This window comes from Coenobita brevimanus, chromosome 60 (assembly GCF_032717465.1).
Source record: "Coenobita brevimanus isolate Jiangsu-jjx chromosome 60, ASM3271746v2, whole genome shotgun sequence".
NCBI lineage: Eukaryota > Metazoa > Arthropoda > Malacostraca > Decapoda > Coenobitidae > Coenobita > Coenobita brevimanus.
Window position 1 is genome coordinate 40,467,808 of NC_137013.1, and position 21,816 is coordinate 40,489,623.

Consider the following 21,816-nt stretch of genomic DNA (forward strand, 5'->3'; position numbering starts at 1 on the left):
GGAACACAACGGTAAAATAAAAAAAATAAATTAAAAAAAAGGGGGAGGGGGAGTAGCTATCAAAATGAAACAAAATACTGTATTTACATGTACTACAACTTCTGAAGTAAACTTTTTCTGTTAAAATACTGTACTGGGAATAATTAACTATCCATCCACTCTTCAGTTTCATGCACTCACATTCACTCATTATGTTCCTCACAGCATGCAATAGGCCTATCTACAAACTTACTTACTGTATAACACATCTACATACACATAACATCAGGGTTGCCTAAGTACTTATGTCAGGCAGACGCAAAGGAAATTAGATCAACTGTTGCATTCTGACTGCATAATAGCGATTTATAACTCTATGATATTAATCATTTCAATACAATTACACAACCTTACTTTAACTACTTCCAACTGACTACTGTACCACAGACTCAACTAAGGAGAGATCTTTCTGACTGAAGAAGCTAATAACACTTTATGCATGGTACAGTACTAACACTATATCTAGTGCTATGCACACATTATCGTACATACAAAAACCATTTATATAAGGGCAGTTTATCAATTTAAAAATTCACACTTGCAATACATGGTATGCATTTTTTTTCTTTCAAGCATCTAACATCTACCCATCTTTCAACACTCTCCTAAAAAATCTAATGTTCACAGAAAGTAACGGTAAGTTTTCCTTAATACGTAAAATATGATTAGATCATTCGTAGAATTATCTAAATGCTTTGGGGAGTAGTGTGAAAACAAGAGCCCAGTTAAAGTACACCCAAAGAGATTCAAAAGCCTGTGCACTAAAATCTGATCTGGCACAAGTAGCTGGGAAAAGCTGGGGAAAAAGATGGAATGCCTAGAGTGGGGAACAGCAAAACATGGGAATAACATACAAGGTGACAGGAAGTATAGCTTCTGAACACACAAACCCCTTCAATACGATGACATCTTTGTAAAGTTTCATTCTTATTACCTTCAAGCAATTTTGTCCAATGAAAAAGACCCTTTATACTCAAGGAGATGGAAACAATATCCAATCACTCATTCCTACATTATCTATCTAATGCCAGAGGATTCAATTTAGTGTGGAGGGGACCTCATAATGAAGGGGTTAAACAGCAAATACAGAAGGTGGGGAGAGGATCAGGGCAGAACTGGATACCTAAGAAACTCTGGTTAATCTCAAGAGTGACGATGGGTCGGCCAAGCATGTGCTTCCACGTGCACTGCAGGAAATTAAGCTCAGTCTTGAAGATGTCCAGAAGCAGGTCCAAGTCTGAGGCAATGAAGAAACGCTGCCGGTCTGCAAACTGGAATGGTATGCATGTGAAGAGAGTGGAAAAAACATTAACATCCCTCTTCTGGGTAAAAAGAAGCAGCAAATATGATTTGGTTAATAAAAAGTAAGACAAGTGATGATAAAAAATTTAGAATCTGCACTCTAGAATAGCCAATCTGAAGGACAGTTCATGAACAAAGAGTGAAATATAGGAAATTTCCCAACAAAGAGAGAGATGCCAATGTTTCTGGTTCTCTCCCTATGGGGTTCCTGAGCTTCTTGTACACTGCCATTGTTGATAAAGTGCGAATAAATCGTGTAACATGTGATTATACACATTACAGGGATATTATAGATAGATATACCATGCTTAATAAGCATGCTGGCTGACTTGCAGCATTACTGACTCATAAATGAAGGACTACAGAGGAAAATTACTAAAAGCTCAGGTCCTAATAAGTAAAGAAACAGATGTTTCATCTTTCTCTGTCACCAGTTATGACACACCAATGAAACTGAATTAGGTAACATATGTATCTACAATTATCTAATAAATAAATGAGCAACATTAGGTGTGAAACTGCAGTGATGTATAACATTAAGTACAAAGTACCGATGCAAGTTCCTTCTTTCAGCAACGAGGTGCATCTGTAGATTGAATATGACACAGTGATAGAAAAACAAGACGTGATGTTAACCAATCATCAAAAGAGAACAGACCACCCTTTTCAGCATCACTAAAACTTCCTAAAATAGTCTCGGCTCAGAGCATATGATGACTCACAATTAAGAGGAGCTCTGCTTTTAATCTCTCCATCCCATGTCCATTTAGAAAATTTGGTTTGGATGAAGACACAACGAAAAAAAATTGAAATGAAACATTTCCTCCACAAAAGGCTCTTCCATTCTAAATACAAGCATAAAAGAAGTGGTCAGGTATGAAGCTAAAAAATTGAAGGCCACGTGTTACCTGAGGTGTGAAAGCAAAGATGCGATCCTGGAGGGAGTACAGTTTACTAGTGGAGAGGATACCAACATCACGACTTTGTCGACCCGATAAACCCAATTTCTGGTTGCGACCTATCATGGTGAAAATGGTGCATAATCAGTTCTTAGTCAGGGATGTGTTCCAAAATAGCATAACCAGTTCCATGCAACTGATGTTGTAACTTTGGGGAAATTGGCAAATCAAGGTTATAGGCAAAATATAAATGTAACATGCAATTTTTTTTTTTAATATGGAGACAATTGTAAAATTACAACAAACAATTACAGCACTGTACAATGAAAATGACGTGATAAGAAACTCAGAGACTAATCATCATCATCATTCAGACACCTTTTCCCAGCTATGGATGGGGTGAGGTAGTGTCCAGTGAGATTACAAATAAGGTACCAACACTGAAACCCACAATGCTGGAGTCCAAAGGCCTTATGGAAAATAGGATATTTTGGAAAGTGGAATCATAATGACAATTAAGAGAGTGGTAGGTGGAGGTGCTCACCATCCACCCACTCGATGTAATGCTGCTCTTGCGTGACTGTCCTATCCCCTCTTCCTCCTTTTCTCTTCTGTCTTTCTTTCCTCCATTCTTTCCTCTTCCTTGTCTATGAGAGACTCTACACTGAGTGACAAGCCAAATGGTTTCCTGTACACCAGGAAACCATTTACTACACTGCGTGGAAACCATATAACCAAATTATGGTGCCTGGTGATTTAATGGGCAATTAAGGTGCTCCAATTGGATTGGTCTAGTAGGTTTATTTCCAAGGGGTGGTTGGGGTTTATTGCAAAAGTAATGCCACTCAGGGATGAGTGAAGCTGGTCACTCTCATCTTAAATGTTAGGACCAATTTGCCTAGCCCAGGGCTCCTATGCTTCTCATGGGACAAAACAGGACTAGATAATGAATGAATGAGAAAATCATGAACAAAATAGCCTACAGCACCATGAACAGTAAATGTAATTTAAATATCTTCTATATGTAGTATATCATCTGTTGCTATACTGTCCCACATATAACCTTTGTCTTCAAATATACAATGAATGAGTGAGGACAAATAATATTAAAGCCATCCTAAATCAGGAGAAAACAGTTTGGAAGGTGTAGCTTTTTGGAAATCAGATGTTCAGATTTGGGAGGCTGTACTGTAGCATAATATGGGACTTCTCCAAAAGTGTCACAGAGCCACAGCACCTGACACAACACAGTTCCAATACATGAATGGCAGCAAAAAGAATAAAATTTTAAAGCAGAGTGAAAATTAACTTTTCAATATAATCCATAAGCCTGTAAGAGTCAAAATATTATATGAAAACTGACTATCCAGCACAAATTATACCCATCCATCCATCATTCAATCCTACGTTGCCCCATGAGGAGCGTAGGAGCCCTGGGCTAGGCAGTTGGTCCTGACATTTAAGATGAGAGTTACCAACCTCACTCATGCCTGTGTGGCATTACGTGAGCAATAAACCCCAACCATCCCTTGGATATAAACCTTCACCAGCTCAATCCGATTGGAGCACAATAATTACCCACTAATCCACCAGGTGGCAAAATTTGGTTATATGGTTACCACCCAGCGTAGTAAATGGTTTCCTGGTGTACAGGAAACCATTTGGCTTGTCACTCAGTGTAGAGTCACCCACAGGCAGAAGGAAGAGGAAAGAATGAAGGAATGAAAGACAGAAGAGGGAGTGTAAAGTCACCCGTAGGCAGAAGGACGAGGAAAGAATGAAGGAAAGATAGAAGAAGGTGGAAGGAAAGAAGGATGGAGGAGAGGACAGGGCAGACACCCGAGGGCAGCACTACACTGAGTGAGTGGATGGTAAGCCATCAACACATTATCCAATATTAATACAGCACACAACCAGAGTTAACTAAAAGTCTATTATGTGTACAATCAAAATGCTACTTTCCATAAAAACTATAAGTGAGATATATTCTCAGTTCATGAGTGAGAAGCTATTAGCAAAAAACTCTAATATCTGATGTCAAGAAAATATTGAATCAATTGCTCGTTTGTTCATTTTTTGAAGGCTCCAACATGCTTGCATGCGTCGGCCTTGATCACCTAATGGCAGCTCTCCATGCTGCTTGATCCTTCTCTGTTCAGTCTCTTATCCTTGAGGTCACACTCAATGACCTCGTCCCAGGTCTTTTTCGGTCTACGTCTCGCAACCCTACCCCTAACATTAACACTTCTCACTTTCCACACCCAATTATTATCCCCCATCCTCTCCACATGCCCAGACAATCTCAATCTACTTCTCATCACAACACCAATACAATCCAGTCCCATCCTGCCCCTCCTCTTTCATCGTAAACCTATTCCCCCCAGGCCCCACACTCAGGGACGCATTGTACATCCACCTAATCATTGTCATTTCTGTATGTTTGAGCCTGCGAATATCCTCTTCCTTTACTGCCCGGGTCTCACTACCATACAGCATTACACTTCCAACAAATGCCACATACAAAGATCCCTTTGCATGGAGGGAGAGCCCTCTCAATATCAGGGGAGGTAACAACTCCCTGAACTTCTTCCAACCACTCATCACTCCAGCCCCACCTCCAGCATACATCACGTCTCCTAAATAACAGAACTCTTCCACACATTCAAGAGACAAAAGAAAGTTCAATCCTTTCACACCTGACAATCTCCACCTGCTCTCCCTTACACACTGCACACATGAAATCAGCATTATCTTGCATTCTACCTCTAATACCACTACATCTCTTATGCACCCACTTATCACAGACACTGCACCATACAGAGTTACTTCCCACGCCCTTGTGGCAAATTGCACAAGGCCTCTCTCCCTCTTCTTTGACAGTATTGCCACCAGCCCTAGATATCATCACAATCAATGGCAACCGTAAATTAAAAATGGGCACTATTTCATCAGCAACTTAAAAAATAAAAGACAACTTTATTTGAGGACCACCTGTATTAATTACTACTGTAAATACATAGATGTATACTGTATAAAAATTAAAAAATATTAAAATCATGGAGTTTATGTCAGTTAGGATGAGATGGACGAATAAAGTGGAGAGATATACGAGAGAAGGTGTGAGATGCAGGGTGGGCAGACAAACAGGAGAAGACAGGACAACATGGAGATAATTTGTCTCTGGCCAGACCCTAGGGGCATAAGGCATCTGGCAACTAACAGACATATACATTGGTATAAACTGACCAAGATGAGCATACAGCTTTGATAGGACCCTTGCTGGCTGGACCTCAATGGGTGAGACTTGTCCCACTGTCTGCACGTGAATGTCCAGGGCTGCCAGTTTGGATTGAATTGTAGCATCTTCTGCCAGCACCACAACCTGCACCACCACATCAGGCTTCTTCTCTGACCCTAGACGACGATTCAGAGGGTCCAGCTCACCTACCGCCAGGAAATTCTGTCATAAAAGAAGATAATATATAATTTTAAAAATCTCTTAACCACTCACCACAGACCAATAATTCTGTCATGTAAGGAGATTTGTTCATGGCTGCCCCCAGTGGGATTAAAGTGTCTAGTTACAGATAGATAGTGAGAAATTTGACAAATGATATAAAGAATAGTCTATACAGATTAGCACAGAAGAATGCATTACTGTGAATCAAATACAATTATGTCTCATTTCTTGAAGCTTCGACTTTGCTGATTTCAGTTATTTGCTGATGAGAAAACTATCACAAAATACACTAATTTATGATGTATTTTGGAAAGACTTAGGAAAACTGTTATTTAAACAATTGATATTATGCTCTGGAAAAGTAAAGTCTAATGACTGATGCTGTTTTGAAGTAAAGTGCTACATTGGGTTTTTTGACAAACACATTTAAATTATGGTAGCGGGGGTCCTTTTAGATGGGTATTCTGAATTGCAGAGTTCTGCTATTCCCAGATGTGTCTGTTCCCTCATACTAACAAAAAATAAAGGATGACTGTAAGACAAATTAATATCTTACATCCTGGAGGAGCCTGCCGACGATGTATAGACTCTGGGCCCACATGAAGGGCAGCTTGCCTGCAACGACACGACGCTGTGAGCCAGGGTTCTGGTACTCAGCTTCCACCAGTTCCCCGGGCACTGTGTAGATCTCAGGCACCAAACGCAGACCATCCTCAGTTGTCACCAGCAGCTGCGTAATTTTTAATTAGTGCTTCTATGGTATACAGGTTGTCTCTGCTATAATGATGAGATGCATTTGGGAAAACCCATCAATGAGCTAGGCTATCGTTATACGGGGACGTTACAACATAGAAAGCATAGGGTTACATTTGGGAGCCTTGGGATTAACCCCAACAACCAAGTCCAAAACCCACCTAAATGAGTCCAAAAACAAGTTTCTGGCTCACCTAAATCCCAAATAGCTTTAAAACAAGCTAAACTATGCCTAAAGGCAGTGTATAACTCACTTAAACCCAAAAATAAAATCTGGCAAAAAAACAAACTTAGTGAACTGTACCCAACAATGATAGTGTTCATGCCACCTACGACTAAAACACATTAATCTAAGTCTAAAAACAGTTTATAAATCAATTTAAGTCTAAAATATCATCAAAATTGGTTAAATAAAATAAAGCCTATCCAATAACCAGGGACTGGCCATCAATAGGCTGGGAAGGGTGTTAATTTTTTCACATCCCTGAGGTGGGGTATCGTATGGCAATGGATCGTATAGCGGGGAATGCCTGTATCTATGATTTTCAAACTTTTGACCTGAGGAAATCAAATAGTAAATCATCATCATCATCCTGGCACTCTTTCCCAAAACTGTACAAACTCTCAAATGTGAAATCCCTCCATCCAAAGGCTTACACGGAAAATGGAATATTTTTGAGAGTACTGTACAGTCATAATCATGAGAAAATCATGTTGAAAAAAAAAAAAAGAAGAAGACCTTCAGTACAATGAACAGTAAATGCACTGAAATACCTTGTATTAAAAATACATGATCTGTTGCTATGCCTGTCCACAAATGAACTTTGTCTTTAATTAAGTGCTGATTGTGTGCAGACAGATATCAAAACCCTCCTCTTGCAAACAAAGTAAAAAAAAAAGGGGAAGGGGGAGTTTTTTTGGAATGCGGATGCTTGGATCTGGGAGGCTGTACTGTAGTTCGAGTGTGAGAGTTTTAGGTTGAGGAACAGAAAAGTAGAAAAGCTTAAGAACTCCCAAAGACAGCACCCAGTGAAGACGGCCATACAGCTATCCAATCACTCATCTCTAGAGCTTTTGAATGCATGAACATACCACCTGTAAAGGCATCTTACATTCTAAAGGAAATCTATACAGTACTAAAGCTTACCTGGGTACAAAACAATTAAATAACCCAATATGAATAACAGCATACAATAGTCCTCATTCACATGAATACAAGTTTCATACTTCGTACCTTATTTCACTTACTGTTATATTAAGCTAAGATGATTTCTTGCTTAACACTATCAATGTATTCTGAAAAACTACTGTGATAAGTGAAAATTGTGTTACGTGACCACTGTGTTCCAGTAAGAAATACAGGATCAAGTTAGAGAAACTCACATACAAGGCTGCATACAATTATCAAAATGGATCGTGGGTCGTGACTGCGTGTATCAGCATCTACTGAACGTTTACTGAAAGTCTGTAAGTAAGTTTCACATTCAAAGTCTATAAGTTACAGACATAATAACATAATGGGGTCTGTGCTGGTGTGGGCTGTATCAACCCTGGCCCTTCACTCCATAATAGTGAAAAATAATGTGTTATGTGAAAAGTGTTCATATATTGATTAATAGCTAGCTTGTGAAAAACATGTTAAGTGAAAGCATGTTAAATGAGAAATTACTGTACACAATATAAATAGGGTGATAAACAGAAAACCAAGTTGCAGAGTGCCGGTATAGTACGGTACTACAATATCAATAAACATAAACCTTTTATGCTATGCAGGTACACGTGCAAACTTCTAGAACTTGCCATAGTCAAGATGAATGCCGAGTGCTTTCACACTGCTGACAATACAGTTTACAATAAACATTATAATGCTGAATAAGTGCTATATCAGTGATAGTGCTGCACCGCTTACCACAGTGTGCTGATAATGATCACGATGATGGAATGTTAGGACAACTGGTGTTAGTGGAGACTGAAACCTGTATCATCTTAAATCAAACTTCCCACATTCACATGGGGTGAGGACCTCATACGTGAACACCACAGGGGTAGTGATGATGGAACTGTACCAATGGACTCGTATCTCCACTAAGTTTTGTTCACCATGAGATGTACTCTGGATCTCTCTATCTCATATGAATGTGACAAATAAGGCAAGATGATGATTCCTTGTGTTATACCCTTTTTACCTTAACCTGACCCATATTTTTTTTGTTTTGTAGTTAATTCATGGAGCTGACTGGAAGAAAAATGCAATCCTAAAGCTCTACATCCTTTCCATATTGATAATTTGTGCATCATAGTCTAGTGCTAATCCTCTCGAACAAGTCAACATTCAAGATGGAGAGACGGTAATTCTAGGTTAAGTTTGAGTACAACAAATATAGTTAAGTTTCTGACAGTAGCAGTAGGGGATTGTGACAGTGCTCACCTCCTCTAGAGTTTCTGAATATTCCTTGACAGCTTCTTCGTTACCATGGAAGCAGTGGTCCAGGATGAGGTAGCAGAAAAAGAGTGGCCATTCACACTCAATCTTCTCAAACACTTTCAATTCCCATGGCTCATAGTATAACCTATTTGGGTCCTGTGGAATGTAAACAATGCTGTACAATAAATATTGTATTTATAAATACTTTTTCCTCAGGCTGGCTTAAAGCCTGATGTATTTGTGTCAATACCTGTACACTAACATTACTATATTTTTCATTATTTATCCATTCATCATTATCTTAGCTTACTATACCATCCACCATCTAAGTACTCTTTTTATCAACAGACTTCATTACTATACAGCTTTCACAAATCTCCATTATTAATTTCATCCAAACTCACCAAAACTCAAATAAATTCCATTAGTTCCACTTCCACTGCTCTCACCTGCAGCTTTTTATACTTATGCCATACCAAACTCTCACACTCATACTTAAAAGTGGGCACTAAAGCATTTTCAACCATGCTTTTTGCATCCTCCATAATCAGTGCCGTGTTTCATGTCAAGGTTTTCAAAGAACTGGCCATTTCCCTTGCACCTTCGAAGCCATTATTATCTTCACTGCCAATACTCATTTAATTCTCTTTTCTGTTACTGAACTGAAGTACTTAAACTCTTCCACCAAGTCAAGGCTCTCTCTGTTCAATTGCATATTTCACTAAGTCACCTTCTCTCCCTACAACCAGCACCTTATTTTCTAATTTGTCTTAACACACTTTCACAAAACCCAATTCCCAGGCAGTCACAAAACTCTGAACCAGTCAGGAAAGATCTTGTTCACTAACAAGTAAGCAACACAGCATCATCTCCAAACATCTAAAATACTCAACCCCTCTCTATTCATCACCAATTCCATCCTCCTTTCCACAACTCTTTCTGATCCACCTCATAATCTCATTCATGTACCAGGTAAATACAATTAACAACCTTGGGGACATAAAACATTCTTATCTCACTCCAGCACCTATATTAAATCACTCACTGCCGACATACTCATTGAATGAAATTAGATATTACCATTCTAGACTTTTTTCTTATATAAAAATGGGGTGAAAAAGCATCCAGAAAACAATGGAACTGGAAACACAAAACAGGGAGAATTATCAACAGTATGTTCAATGAAATGGGTCATATTCTCATTTACACATTCAAACCCCTGGAATCCTGGCTCAGACATTCATGCCTGACTATACGAGGTGCTATCCAAAATTTTCTGGACTGGGTTCGTGACCTGTCTCTTTTCAGGAACTAAAAAGACAGGTCACGAACCCAGTCATCCTGTCTCGGCTACCTCCCTGTCCTTGGGGGAAGCAGCCTAGGTATATAGACAGATAGATAGATAGGGTTCGTGACTCCTAAACAGGTTGTAATAGTGCAATGCGCCTCTAGGTAGCAGTACTAACATGCATTGTGAGTCAATGTGCCACATGGTGCGGAGCTAGGCTGACGTGGGGATTAGTAACATTCATTTGTTTGCTGTCGTGCACGTGTTGTCTCATGATTTTTGAGATGGACATAAAAAAGGAACAGCAACTTTCCATCAAATTCTGTGTGAATCTCAGGAAAAATGCAACAGAGACCCTGCCAATGATTCAACAAGTGTTTGGTGAGCAATCTCATGGTTGGACAGTCTCACCAAGACCCATGGAGGCCAGACAGTTGAAAAGCAATGTCAAAGGCATGCTGATTGTTTTCTCTGACATCAAGGGGATTGAGCACAAAGACTTCTTCTCAGCTAGCCAAATTGTTGATTCCAACTTCTACTATGACATTTTGTGGCAACTGTGTGAAAATGTGAGACGATGATGCCCTGACCTTTGGCATGACAACAACTAGCAGCTTCACCATGACAATGCCCTGGCTCACAGTGTGCTCAACAGCCAGCAGTTTTTGGCCAAGAACAACTTGGCTATCATCCCCTACCCTCCTTACTCACCCAATTTGGCCCCCTGTGACTTCTTTCTGTTCCCAAAAATGAAAATCAAGCTGAAAAGGAATCGTTTTGATACCACTGAGGACGTCCAGAAGGAATAGCCAGTGGTGCTCAACACTCTCATCGAAAAGGACTTCCAGGTAGTGTTCCAACAATGACGCTGGGACCGGTGTATCAATGCACAAAGGAACTACTTCGAAGGCGATGGTGGCCAATAGGAACTATGGTGGATTTTCAGTTTTATATAGCATGTCCGGAAATTTTGGATAGAACCTCATATCAAACATTCGAAATGTTGTACACCTTAAATGCCTACCTCTTTGGCAGTCTTAAACCCATCTCTGAGAAAGCGTTTGCATCCATAATGCCCCTGCAGCTTGGACAGGATGGTGGAGCGGGTAGTGCGAATCAGGAGAGGGTCATCCACAGCAAATGCCGGGAAGCTGATCACTGCAAGAAGACTGCTGTCCACCTCTTTGCTATTGCTTTCACGAGGCAGCATGGACTGGGGGTTTAGAGAGAGATTGAATTAGGTGCCAGAAAGAGGAAGTAGCAGCTAAAAATGGGAAGAGAATAGGAATGGCAAATAGAAAAGCACAGTACAGTACAGTACTCTGTGGGAAAGGAGAGCAGGTGGAGATGTATTGTTACTAACAATGAAGGACAAATTAAGATGTAGTCTACCGATACGGGATGATATACAAAGTGTCCCAGGAAACGTGTGCCAAACTTTAGGTGTTTATTCTTAAGCTAAATGGGTATTATTAGAGGAAAAAAATCCCAAACACATGAGGGTAATGAATTACAGCTCACCTGCAGGACCGCTTGGCATTTCTGTGCCTCATCAGCAAGTACATGGATGACACTGGCTGGGCCGCCTCGTGCACCAAAAAGATCCAGCTCATTCATGGCCTCCAGAGCTGCCTTGGCCAGCCCAATGGATGAGGCATTCAGCTCAGGGAGGCCATGGTTAGTCTTGTCTCCTCTCTCCCAGATGCCATAATCCTGCATCACAAATGTATGTTTATATTATCTGTATCTCTCTAGTCATCATCATCATCATCCAGATCTCCTTTCCCACCCTAGGGCAAGATGAGGAGTAGCAATGTCCAGACAGCCCAAGTTTGCCCAATTCAATGGGCCATGCTTCTATTCACTTATCATTCAAGCCTCCGGAATCCTGGCTCTATTTGATATACCAAAAACATTCACCACATTCTGTAGCTTCACATAAACGTATCTGACAGAGCCAGTCCGAAAGCTGTCACATTACAAAGGGGTGCCAAATCCCTAATCATGCACTTCTTTTCACAACATTCATCCGGCGAAATCGATCTCTTGCCAGTCCCCTAGCCCCACTGACTTCCATACCTCTCTTCCTCACACACCCATTTACCACCTCCCTCCATCTTCTCCTCGGCCTACCTCACCTCTCTCCTTCAAATTCACTCAGATATTTTTTTTTATGTGTCAGACTCTGGGCATAGGCTTCGCAGCCTGCTTCCAAGGCCCAGTAGTCCTCCTACATACCACACACCTCTACATGTCATCACTTTGGCGTTAACACCCACCGTCCATATTTTGAATATATGCTAGGGCTGTCTAATACAGGACTGATGTATTGGTATTAGCAGGGGTATTTTTACGACATGTCGGAAGGTCTTCTGGTAGATCAGTGAAGTCTGTTTTTATGAAATTCAAATCCCTGAACTGTTCCCTGTCCCAGCGGGGATTTGAATCAGGGTCCGATAGGACTGCCAGCCACCTCTCTACCAACTGAGCTACTTTTTTCACCACTCTATTGCAATCCATTTCCACCACATGACCATACCATCTCAGTACACTCTCTTCAATTCTGGTGTCCACAGACTTTCTCACTCCGCATCATTCACAAATTATTATTTCATATCCTATCCATTCTGTACTCCACATACATTCCTCAGCAGTCCCATCTCCATTGCTCTCACTCTTGACTTTTCATTTTCATGCCACACCATAGTCTCACATCCATACGTTAAAGCTGGCACTAGCACTCCTTCATGCAAACCTCGTGCAGTTGCAACACTCAAGCCTCTGTTTCATATCATGGCCTCCATTGCACCAGCTACTTTCCTTCCTCATGTCACTCTACTTTCCAAGCCTTTTGCAAATTTTCCTCTCTTTACTATCGCTGCTACCAGGTATTTGAACTCTCACCAATTCTAGTCTCTCTCCATTCACTGTAACCTCACACTGGGAGTCACCGTCTCTCTCAATAACCATCACTTTACTATTTTCTAAATTTACTCTCAAGGCACGATGCTCACAAACATCAGCAAAACTCTGTACTAGTCTACCAGGTTCTTGTCCAGTATTTGCAAGTAGTACGGCACCATTAGCATATAGAAAGATTGAGATATTCCATACATCACCATTCATTACCAATGCCATCCCTCTCTCCATTACTTGTGTTTTTACTTCTCTCATCACCCCATCCATATACTGTACATTTTGAACAACCATGGGGATATTACACAACCTTGTCGCACGCCCACCCCGACCATGAACCACTCAGATGCACATTTACCCTTACACATGCCTCACTACCATCGTAAAAACTCCTGACGGTACTTAGCAGCTTACCACCTACACTCTACATGCGCAAAACCTTTCATAATCTATCTCTGTCTACTTTGTCGTATGCTTTTTCCAGATCCATGAATGACATAAACACCTAATAGTTCTTCTCACAAGCCTTCTCCACAATCTGTCTTACTGTAAATATTTGGTCCACACATCCTCTGCCACTCAAACCCTGTTCACCACTCACTAGGACTTCTGATATCTCTCTTACTTTCTCTATAATAATTCTTTCATATACCTTCCTTACCACATTCAATAAACTTATGCTACGATAATTCTTGCACTCATTTTGCTCATTTATTTTTGTATAGGGGTACAATCACAGCTTTTTTCCACTCTGCTGGCAGTTTCACTCATCCATGCCTTCTTACACATCTCCAACAAGCATTTCATTCCACTCTCTCCACTACACTTAATCATCTCTGCATATACCTCACCAACCCCAGCTGCTTTCTCATTTTTCAGCCACTTCACAGCATTCTTCACCTGTGAAAGTGTCATGTTTCCTGGCACTGCATTCCTTCTCTGCACAACCCCAAAACCAATCATGTTTACAGCAGCTCTGCTCTCTCTACTCCCATTTATCAGGCTTTCAAAATATCTCTAATATGCTGGTGATTAAAATTACACAGGGTACCAATGACTGATTCTCCTTGTTATAAGCTCTTCTCAATAGGGTGGAGTCAAAGGCTTTTCGTCTCATTAACTCTCCCCCTCTTACTGACTCCCTTCAACCTCTGTCTCTTCGCCACAATGTTGCATCTTTATCTCTTTTCTATCGCTACTTCAATGGTCACTGTTCCTCTGAACTGTCTGCATGCATTCCTCCACTTCTACGACGGGCACGTAGCACCCGTCTAGCAGCAAACTCTCACCCATTTTCTGTCCAACTCTCAAATGCAAGAGTTAACCGTTACTCCCAGTCCTTCATTTATGCAACAGGTCAACTCTGGAACTGTCTCCCTCTGTCTGTATTTCCTGCTTCCTATGATCTCCAGTCTTTCAAACGCAGTGTGTCCAGGCATCTCGAAATGAATGGATCTTGAATTTGGCTATCTCTTGTATTTTCTTTTTCTCTTGGAAGGAACAGTTTTGCGGGCTTATGGCCTTTGGTTCCTTCTTCCTCATAAAAAAAAAAAAAAAAAAAAAAAATACTGCAACAATGAGAACATTTATGATTCTATTTCCATATCATTAAACTAAGACTGGAATGTAGATTTATCAGCCATATTACAGTATATCATAGGTAATCAGGAAAGGCATTAAGCCTTGCAGTATGATGGCACATAGTTTGGGTTTGACCTTGCTAATTCTAAATTTTTTTATTTGGTTTTGAAGATAGGCTACCTATTATGGTAAATGGGATAATGAATCATCATCATCTAATCCTGTGTTGCCTTATGAGGAGTGTAGAAGCCCTGGACTAGGCAAGTTGGTCCTTACATTTAAAATGAGGGTGACCAGCCTCACTCATCCCTGAGTGGCATTACGTGAGCAACAAACCCCAACCACCCCTTCAATATAAACCTACACAGGCTCAATCCACCTGGAGCACCTTCATTAATCACTACACCACAAGGTGCCATAATCTGGCTATATGGTTACCAGTCAGCGTAGTAAATGGTTTCCTGGTGTACAGGAAACTATTTAGCTTGTCACTCAGTGTAGAGTCACCCACAGGCAGAAGGAAGGGAAAAAAATGAAGGAAAAAAAGACACAAGAAGGAGTGTAGTGCCACCCATTGACATAAGGAAGTGGAAACAATGAAGGAAAGAAAGACAGAAGAGAATGGAGGGAAAGAAGGAAGGAAGAGAGAAAAGGGCAGTCACCCCAAAGTAGTACTACACTGAGTGAGTAGATGGTGAGCACCCCCACCTACCACTAATGTTTAATGAAGATGTTCTTTAATACCTCCACTGAAGTTGAACACTGTACAATCTTATGAGAGAAGAAAGAATACATTTACATTTAAGTTTTTGAAGGTCTTGGCTATGTTTGCATGTGTAAACTATTTTTGCCTGTTGATGACAATAACAGCAATATTGGTTGAACAAAGCTTTAGCACTGCCAGTGTGTCACCAACAAATACCAGGTAGTATGAACTTTTTTCTATTTCTGAATGCCCTTACTGTTGCCAACCCTTACCTTGGGCCTTGGGTTTGAAATTGGAAATTTTCTTCTCCTAGGCCAGCTGCCATCCAAGGTTAATGAGCCCATCCTACCACGTGAAACAAATTTTAGTAATGTCAATGATATATGTTTAAGAGTAACAGCATTGATTCTGACTGTATAAATTTTTTTTTTTTTTTTTTTTTTTTTATGTGTCCGACTCTGGGCATAGGCTTCACAGCCTGCTATCAAGGCCCAGCAGTCCTCCTACATACCATACACCTCTACATGTCACCACTTCGGCGCTAACACCCACCGTCCATATTGAATACATGCTAGGGCTGTCTCATGCAGGACTGGTGTATTGGTATTAGCGGGGGTATTTTTACGACATGTCGGCGGGTCTTCTGGTAGATCTGTAAAGCCCGATTTAATGAAATTCAAATCCTTAAACTGTTCCCTGCCCCAGCCGGGATTCGAACCTGGGTCCGTCAGGACTGCAGGCCACCTCTCTACCGATTGAGCCACCACCTCCCCCAAATGTGGGAGTGTTGTACAAAACCAGCTATGAAGTTTTTGGCCCCACACCAGTACTATGGTAGTTCCTTCCAGGAGTGATGATAACCATCCACCTCTTCTACAGAATCAAATACAGCCTCAATAAAAAAATCAGTGCACTACAAGGGTTAATGATATGAACTCAACTCCCGTGGTAATATTAATTAACCCTGTGCAAATTTAATCCCCTCATTACAAGAAATCTCTTCAAAGAGAATAAAATTGTTTGGCAGTGGGCAGTATAGTATATAAGTTTTTAAAATATAAAGCACTGCCAAGTAATCAGTGTTAACCCTTTCATTAATCATGTAATTTAATTTTTGTCATTTTTTTGTGCATCAAACCAAATTTAGTGGGAAACTCCTGACATTTAAAGGATACCGGTAATAAGTGCACAACTCACCATACTCATTATTGTTGATGGTACAAGGTTACTTGGATTACCAAAGTAGCAACTAACTGATAGCAAATCACTGGACTTAGGGAAAAAAAATAAATAAATAAAAACTCAATGCACATATATATGTTAAGTGAACTTACTGGGATACAGTATGCTGACTCGATGTAAAAGACTAGGTTTTGTATGAAGGAAACCTCATCCAAGTTGAAGACTATTTGCAGCCCTGTAAAAGAACAAGAGAAAATAAAATGAAAGGAGAGGATTAAAACAGACAAGACAAAAAATTAGGCTGAGCTTTAAATTCACTATCATATGGATTACTGTACAGTATTTTAGTATACCAAATTCTTCACATAAACAAGCCAATTAAGATCCACATGAAGTTCAGTATCGACATCCATCCATCCATCCATCATCCAATCCTACGTTGCCCCATGAGAAGTGTAGGAGCACGGGGCTAGGCAGTTGGTCCTGACATTTAAGAGGAGAGTTACCAACCTCACTCATCCCTGAGTGGCATTACATGAGCAATAAACCCCAACCTCCCCTTGGATATAAACCTTTACCAGCTCAATCCGACTGGAGCACAATAATTACCCACTAATCCACCAAGCGCCAAAATTAGGTTATATGGTTACCACCCACCGCAGTAAATAGTTTCCTGGTGTACAGGAAACCATATGGCTTGTCACTCAGTGCAGAGTCACCCACAGGCAGAAGAAAGAGGAAAGAATGAAGGAATGAAAGAGAGAAGAGGGAGTGTAAAGTCATCCGTAGGCAGAAGGACGAGGAAAGAACAAAGGAAAGCAAGATAGAAGAAGATGGAAGGAAAGAAGGATGAAGGAGAGGACAGGGCAGACACCCGAGAGCAGCACTACATTGAGTGGATTATTACTGTATTAACCCAGACTGCAAAGGGTACGGCATTCTCCCAGTTTATGACATCAGTGCTGATATACATGATGGAAAAATAAATGTCTGATATTTTTGTCTTTGCTGACAGCCTTTGTGTAAAGTGAAATACAGTCTAATGATTCCTTCTTCTCACGTAAATTTTCAAAATGATCCTCATTGATTAAATGCTTTAATAATACAGAAATCAGTCTCACCAGAGGCAGTCATCTGGGCTAGGACGAGCAAGAAGAAGGATGTGGCATCAATCTGAAGGTGTCCCCACTCGTTGTCCTGCACAACCGTCTGGCCAGTGCGGGAAGAGTACTTGGCATGGAGTGCATCGATGGGAGCCTGGGTGTGTTTGAACTGCTCCACCTTGTCCTTCTGCTGCATCATACATGTTAGCAATCCACGCATCAGCTTCACACAGCTCTGACAAAGTTGAAAAGTGATAGGTAACTGAATAAGGTGCACTTATAATTAGTACCCATCCAACATACAATGTCAGAGTCATTGAACAGCCCATTCACTTTCAGGGGAGAGGGGAGGGAACAAGGATGGCTGTGGGAGCAGGTTCACAGAGATGACCGGGAAGACTGTTAAAGGTGATAGATATCACTGACCCACAGCACTGTCTGCTGGGGGATACCTATTTTTGCCTATAGAGTTACTGTTGATAGTCAACCCATCTGTCTGGCCAGGCAAATCCATCAACCACAGGCATGCAACAGCACTCGCAGGGCCATCCTGTGCAGTGAACCGACATTCCCTTACGGCTGACAGCATTTTACCACAGCAATGAAGCATGAAAAAAAATGTGGATGTTTGATTCCTGGATGGACGACGCATTGATGTCTCCACTCAGTTAACAAGGGCACCACAGCACACCCCACTACATCCAAAATACGTGACATTGCAGTTAGATTTACTGTATCCAGAATTTACTTAAGTCTACAACAACCTATGGGATATTCTGAAAAAATGAGGCAACACACATAATTTGATCATAATAACAGCCCAGGAATCAAACCTGGGTCCCTGCAGGTTGCAGTACGCTGGGCAGCCATAAAAATATCCTTACAGCTTTTACTAAACACGGCCACTACAAGGTTGGGTTTAGTAAAATTAAGTATGTACGGAACTTCCAGTCAGTTACTGTAAAGATGGCCTGTCACTTACACAAATTGCATTCATTTCACTTTCCGTTTCATGTTTTAAAGGCTCCAACATGCTTGCACGCATTGGCCTTGGTCACATTATGGCAGCACTCCATACTGCTTGATCTCTGGCAGCCTCCCTATTCAGTCCCTTATCCCTGAAGTCACATTCAATGACCTCATCCCGGGTCTTTTTTGGCCTACCTCTCGCAACCCTACCCCTAATGTTAACACTTCTCACTTTCTGCACCCAATTATCATCCCCCATCCTCTCCACATGCCCAAACCATCTCAATCTACCTCTCCCCATCACAACACCAAGACACTCCAGTCACATTCTACCTCTCAACTTTTCCATCATAAACTTAGCCCCACCTGGCCTCACACTCAAGGATACACTGCACATACACCTAATCATTGTTATTTCTGTAAATGTAAGCCTGCAAATATCCTCTTTCTTTGCTGTCTTTGTCTCACTACCATACAGTATTACACTCCTAACATTGTCACATACAAAGATCCCTTAGCATGGAGTGAGAGCACTCTCAATGTCAGGAAAGGCAACAGCTCCCTCAACTTTTTCCAACCAGCCACAGAGCTAGCTCCAGCCCCACCTCCAGCACATAACATGTCTCCCAAATAACAAACTCTTCCACACAGTCAAGAGACTCACCAGCAAGATCAATTCTTTCATGCCTGACAATCTCCACATGCTCTCCCTATCACACCACACACATGTGAAATCAGCATTATCTCGCAGTCTACCTCTAATACCTCTACATCTCTTATGCACCCACTTATCACAAACAATGCACAAGATGGAATTACTTCCCTTGTGGCAAATCGCACATGGCCACTCACCCTCCCTAGATACCATCAATTTTGTTTTATCTGCATTTACTCTTAAGCCCTTGTGTCCTATACAATCTTTCCACTTCCTAAATCTTTCTCAGACTCGCTTTCATTCTCTGCAATCAACACCAAATCATTGCCATACAACATCTCTCACAGGAGTCCATTTCTAATGTCACATGAGAGGGCTTCAAGTACCATGATAAATAGCAAGGAGCTCAAGACTGACCCCTGATGCACACCAATATTCAGGGAAAGCTCATCACTCAAATCTCCATTCACCTTTACCTGGGTGCGAGCACCCCTATACAGTAGATGCTCGATTAGAAGTGGAAACCCGAGATGACGGAATTATTTTTTCCCGATATTTTTGCCCTATTTAACGAAAAATTTCTATTGAATCAAGCATAATTCCATTAAGCAAATTCTGTACTCATTAATGCATTTTTTGGGTTCAATTATTAATTAAGGGTTCTGACTGCTGTGTGTAGCACTGAGAGTTATCAATGTTTGCTAGGTTTGGGCTGCCTTCAAGGATTTAGCAGAAAATAGCTTGAAATACTGTACCAGAAATTTTTCCTTTATATTGTGCCTTGGTTATGGAACTCGATTTAGAGGAAAATCTGAGATAACATAATGGGGGTTGGATGAATTAGTTCGTTAAAATGAGCATCTACTGTAAATAGCCATAACCACCCTAACCAGCCACTCCTCGATTCAAAACTGGCTCACTGCCCACTTCACCACCTCTCTAAGGACTCTGTTGAAGGCCTTCTCCAAATCAACAAAAACAAAGTACAGATCCCTTTTCTTTGATATATACTGTATATACATACATATATGGATACATGGATGAGAAATAGGGGCGTGGAAGAAGTTGAGAGGCGGAAGAGAGAGTTATATGTAGAAAGAGAGAGGTGAAAAGATTAGTAAGAGAGAGTAAGAAGAGAGTGGATGAGGAATTTGGAAGGAATTTGAGTGTAAAGTGAAGGGACTGTAAGAAAATGTTCTGGAAAGAGGTGAAAAGAGTAAGACAGGGTGGAAGTGAAGTTAGCAGGGGAGTGAAAGATAAAAATGGTAGATTACTAGTGGAGAAGGGAGAAAAAGTGAGCAAATGGAGAGAACACTTTAAAGAATTGTTGAACATAGAGGATGGAAGTAATGCGAGTATAAGTGGCTGGGGAATGGCTGGGAGAAGGAGAGAGGTGAGAAGACAGGAAGAAATCAGTAGGATAGAAGTTGTGGAAGCAATGAAGAAAGTTAAATCGGGGAAAGCCCCAGGAAGTGATGGAGTGTGTGGTGAAATGCAGAAGCACGGGGGAGAGATAGTAGTAGAATGGATGTGGAAGATATGCAGATTGGCCTGGGAGGAAGGTAGAGTCCCGGAGGATTGGAAGTCAGGTATGATTATTCCCTTGTACAAAGGAAAAGGAGAAAGAAGTGTGTGGTAATCATAGGGGCACTTGTCTTCTTAGTATAATAGGAAAAGTGTATGGTAGGATACTTATTGACAGAGTTAATGAAAGAACAGAGAAATTAGTTGGAGAAGAACAGGGAGACTTTAGGATGGGAAGAGGTTGTGTAGATCAGATATTCATTCTTAGATCTTTAGTGGAAAAGTTTCTAGAGAAGGAAAAGAAGTTGTATGCAGCTTTCATGGATTTGGAGAAAGCATATGACAGGGTGGATAGACAAGGATTGTGAAAGTGTTAAGAATATATGGAGTAGATGGGAAGTTGTTGAATGCTGTGAAGAGTATGTACGATGGTGCGAAGGCTGCAGTGCGTGTGGATGGTGAACTAAGTGAATTTTTCTCTTTGAAAGTTGGGTTGAAACAGGGATGTGTCATGTCTCCATGGTTGTTCAATCTGTACATGGATGGGGTAATAAAAGAGGTACAAGGTAGGGTAGTGGATGCTGGAGTGGCCCTGGTGAGAGAGGATAGTGTTTGGAAACTCCCTGTACTGTTGTTTGCAGATGATACTGTGTTGTTGAGTGAAGACGAAGGGGAGCTGCAAGGCTTGGTGGATGAGTTTGGGAGAGTGTGTGAAAGAGGGAGAGTGTGTGTGAGTTTTACGCCAGGTACCCCCTTTTTTTTTTTGGATAAGGGCTAAGGCATTGCCCCTGGGTAGAGGACTTTGCTTTGGACCGTGTAGCATTTTATGACCGGATGCCCTTCCTGATGTCTACCAATGACCCTTGGGTGGATTCGATCCTCCGACCCTTCGGTCAGAGCGGAGCGCTCTAACCCACTGAGCCAACGAAACGGAATCTAAAGGTGAATGTAGGGAACAGTAAAGTGATGGTCTTTGAGAGAGGTGAAGTCAGTGAATGTACAGCGAGGTTGGAT

At 41.1% G+C, this 21,816-nt stretch overlaps 1 protein-coding gene across 1 annotated transcript in view; it reads right to left on the reverse strand.

Annotated features, from left to right (window-relative positions):
* Positions 1-21,816, reverse strand: part of LOC145403244 (putative phosphorylase b kinase regulatory subunit alpha) — a 114,981-nt gene that overhangs the window by 84,394 nt on the left and 8,771 nt on the right. The window contains exons 3-11 of the mRNA XM_080275059.1: positions 17,673-17,889; positions 16,704-16,786; positions 11,688-11,879; positions 11,191-11,379; positions 8,882-9,034; positions 6,257-6,430; positions 5,487-5,700; positions 2,250-2,359; positions 1,163-1,310 (exon numbers count right to left, since the gene is read on the reverse strand). Of these exons, the coding sequence (XP_080131185.1) occupies positions 1,163-1,310; positions 2,250-2,359; positions 5,487-5,700; positions 6,257-6,430; positions 8,882-9,034; positions 11,191-11,379; positions 11,688-11,879; positions 16,704-16,786; positions 17,673-17,889 (1,480 nt within the window). The remainder of the gene's footprint in view (positions 1-1,162; positions 1,311-2,249; positions 2,360-5,486; positions 5,701-6,256; positions 6,431-8,881; positions 9,035-11,190; positions 11,380-11,687; positions 11,880-16,703; positions 16,787-17,672; positions 17,890-21,816) is intronic.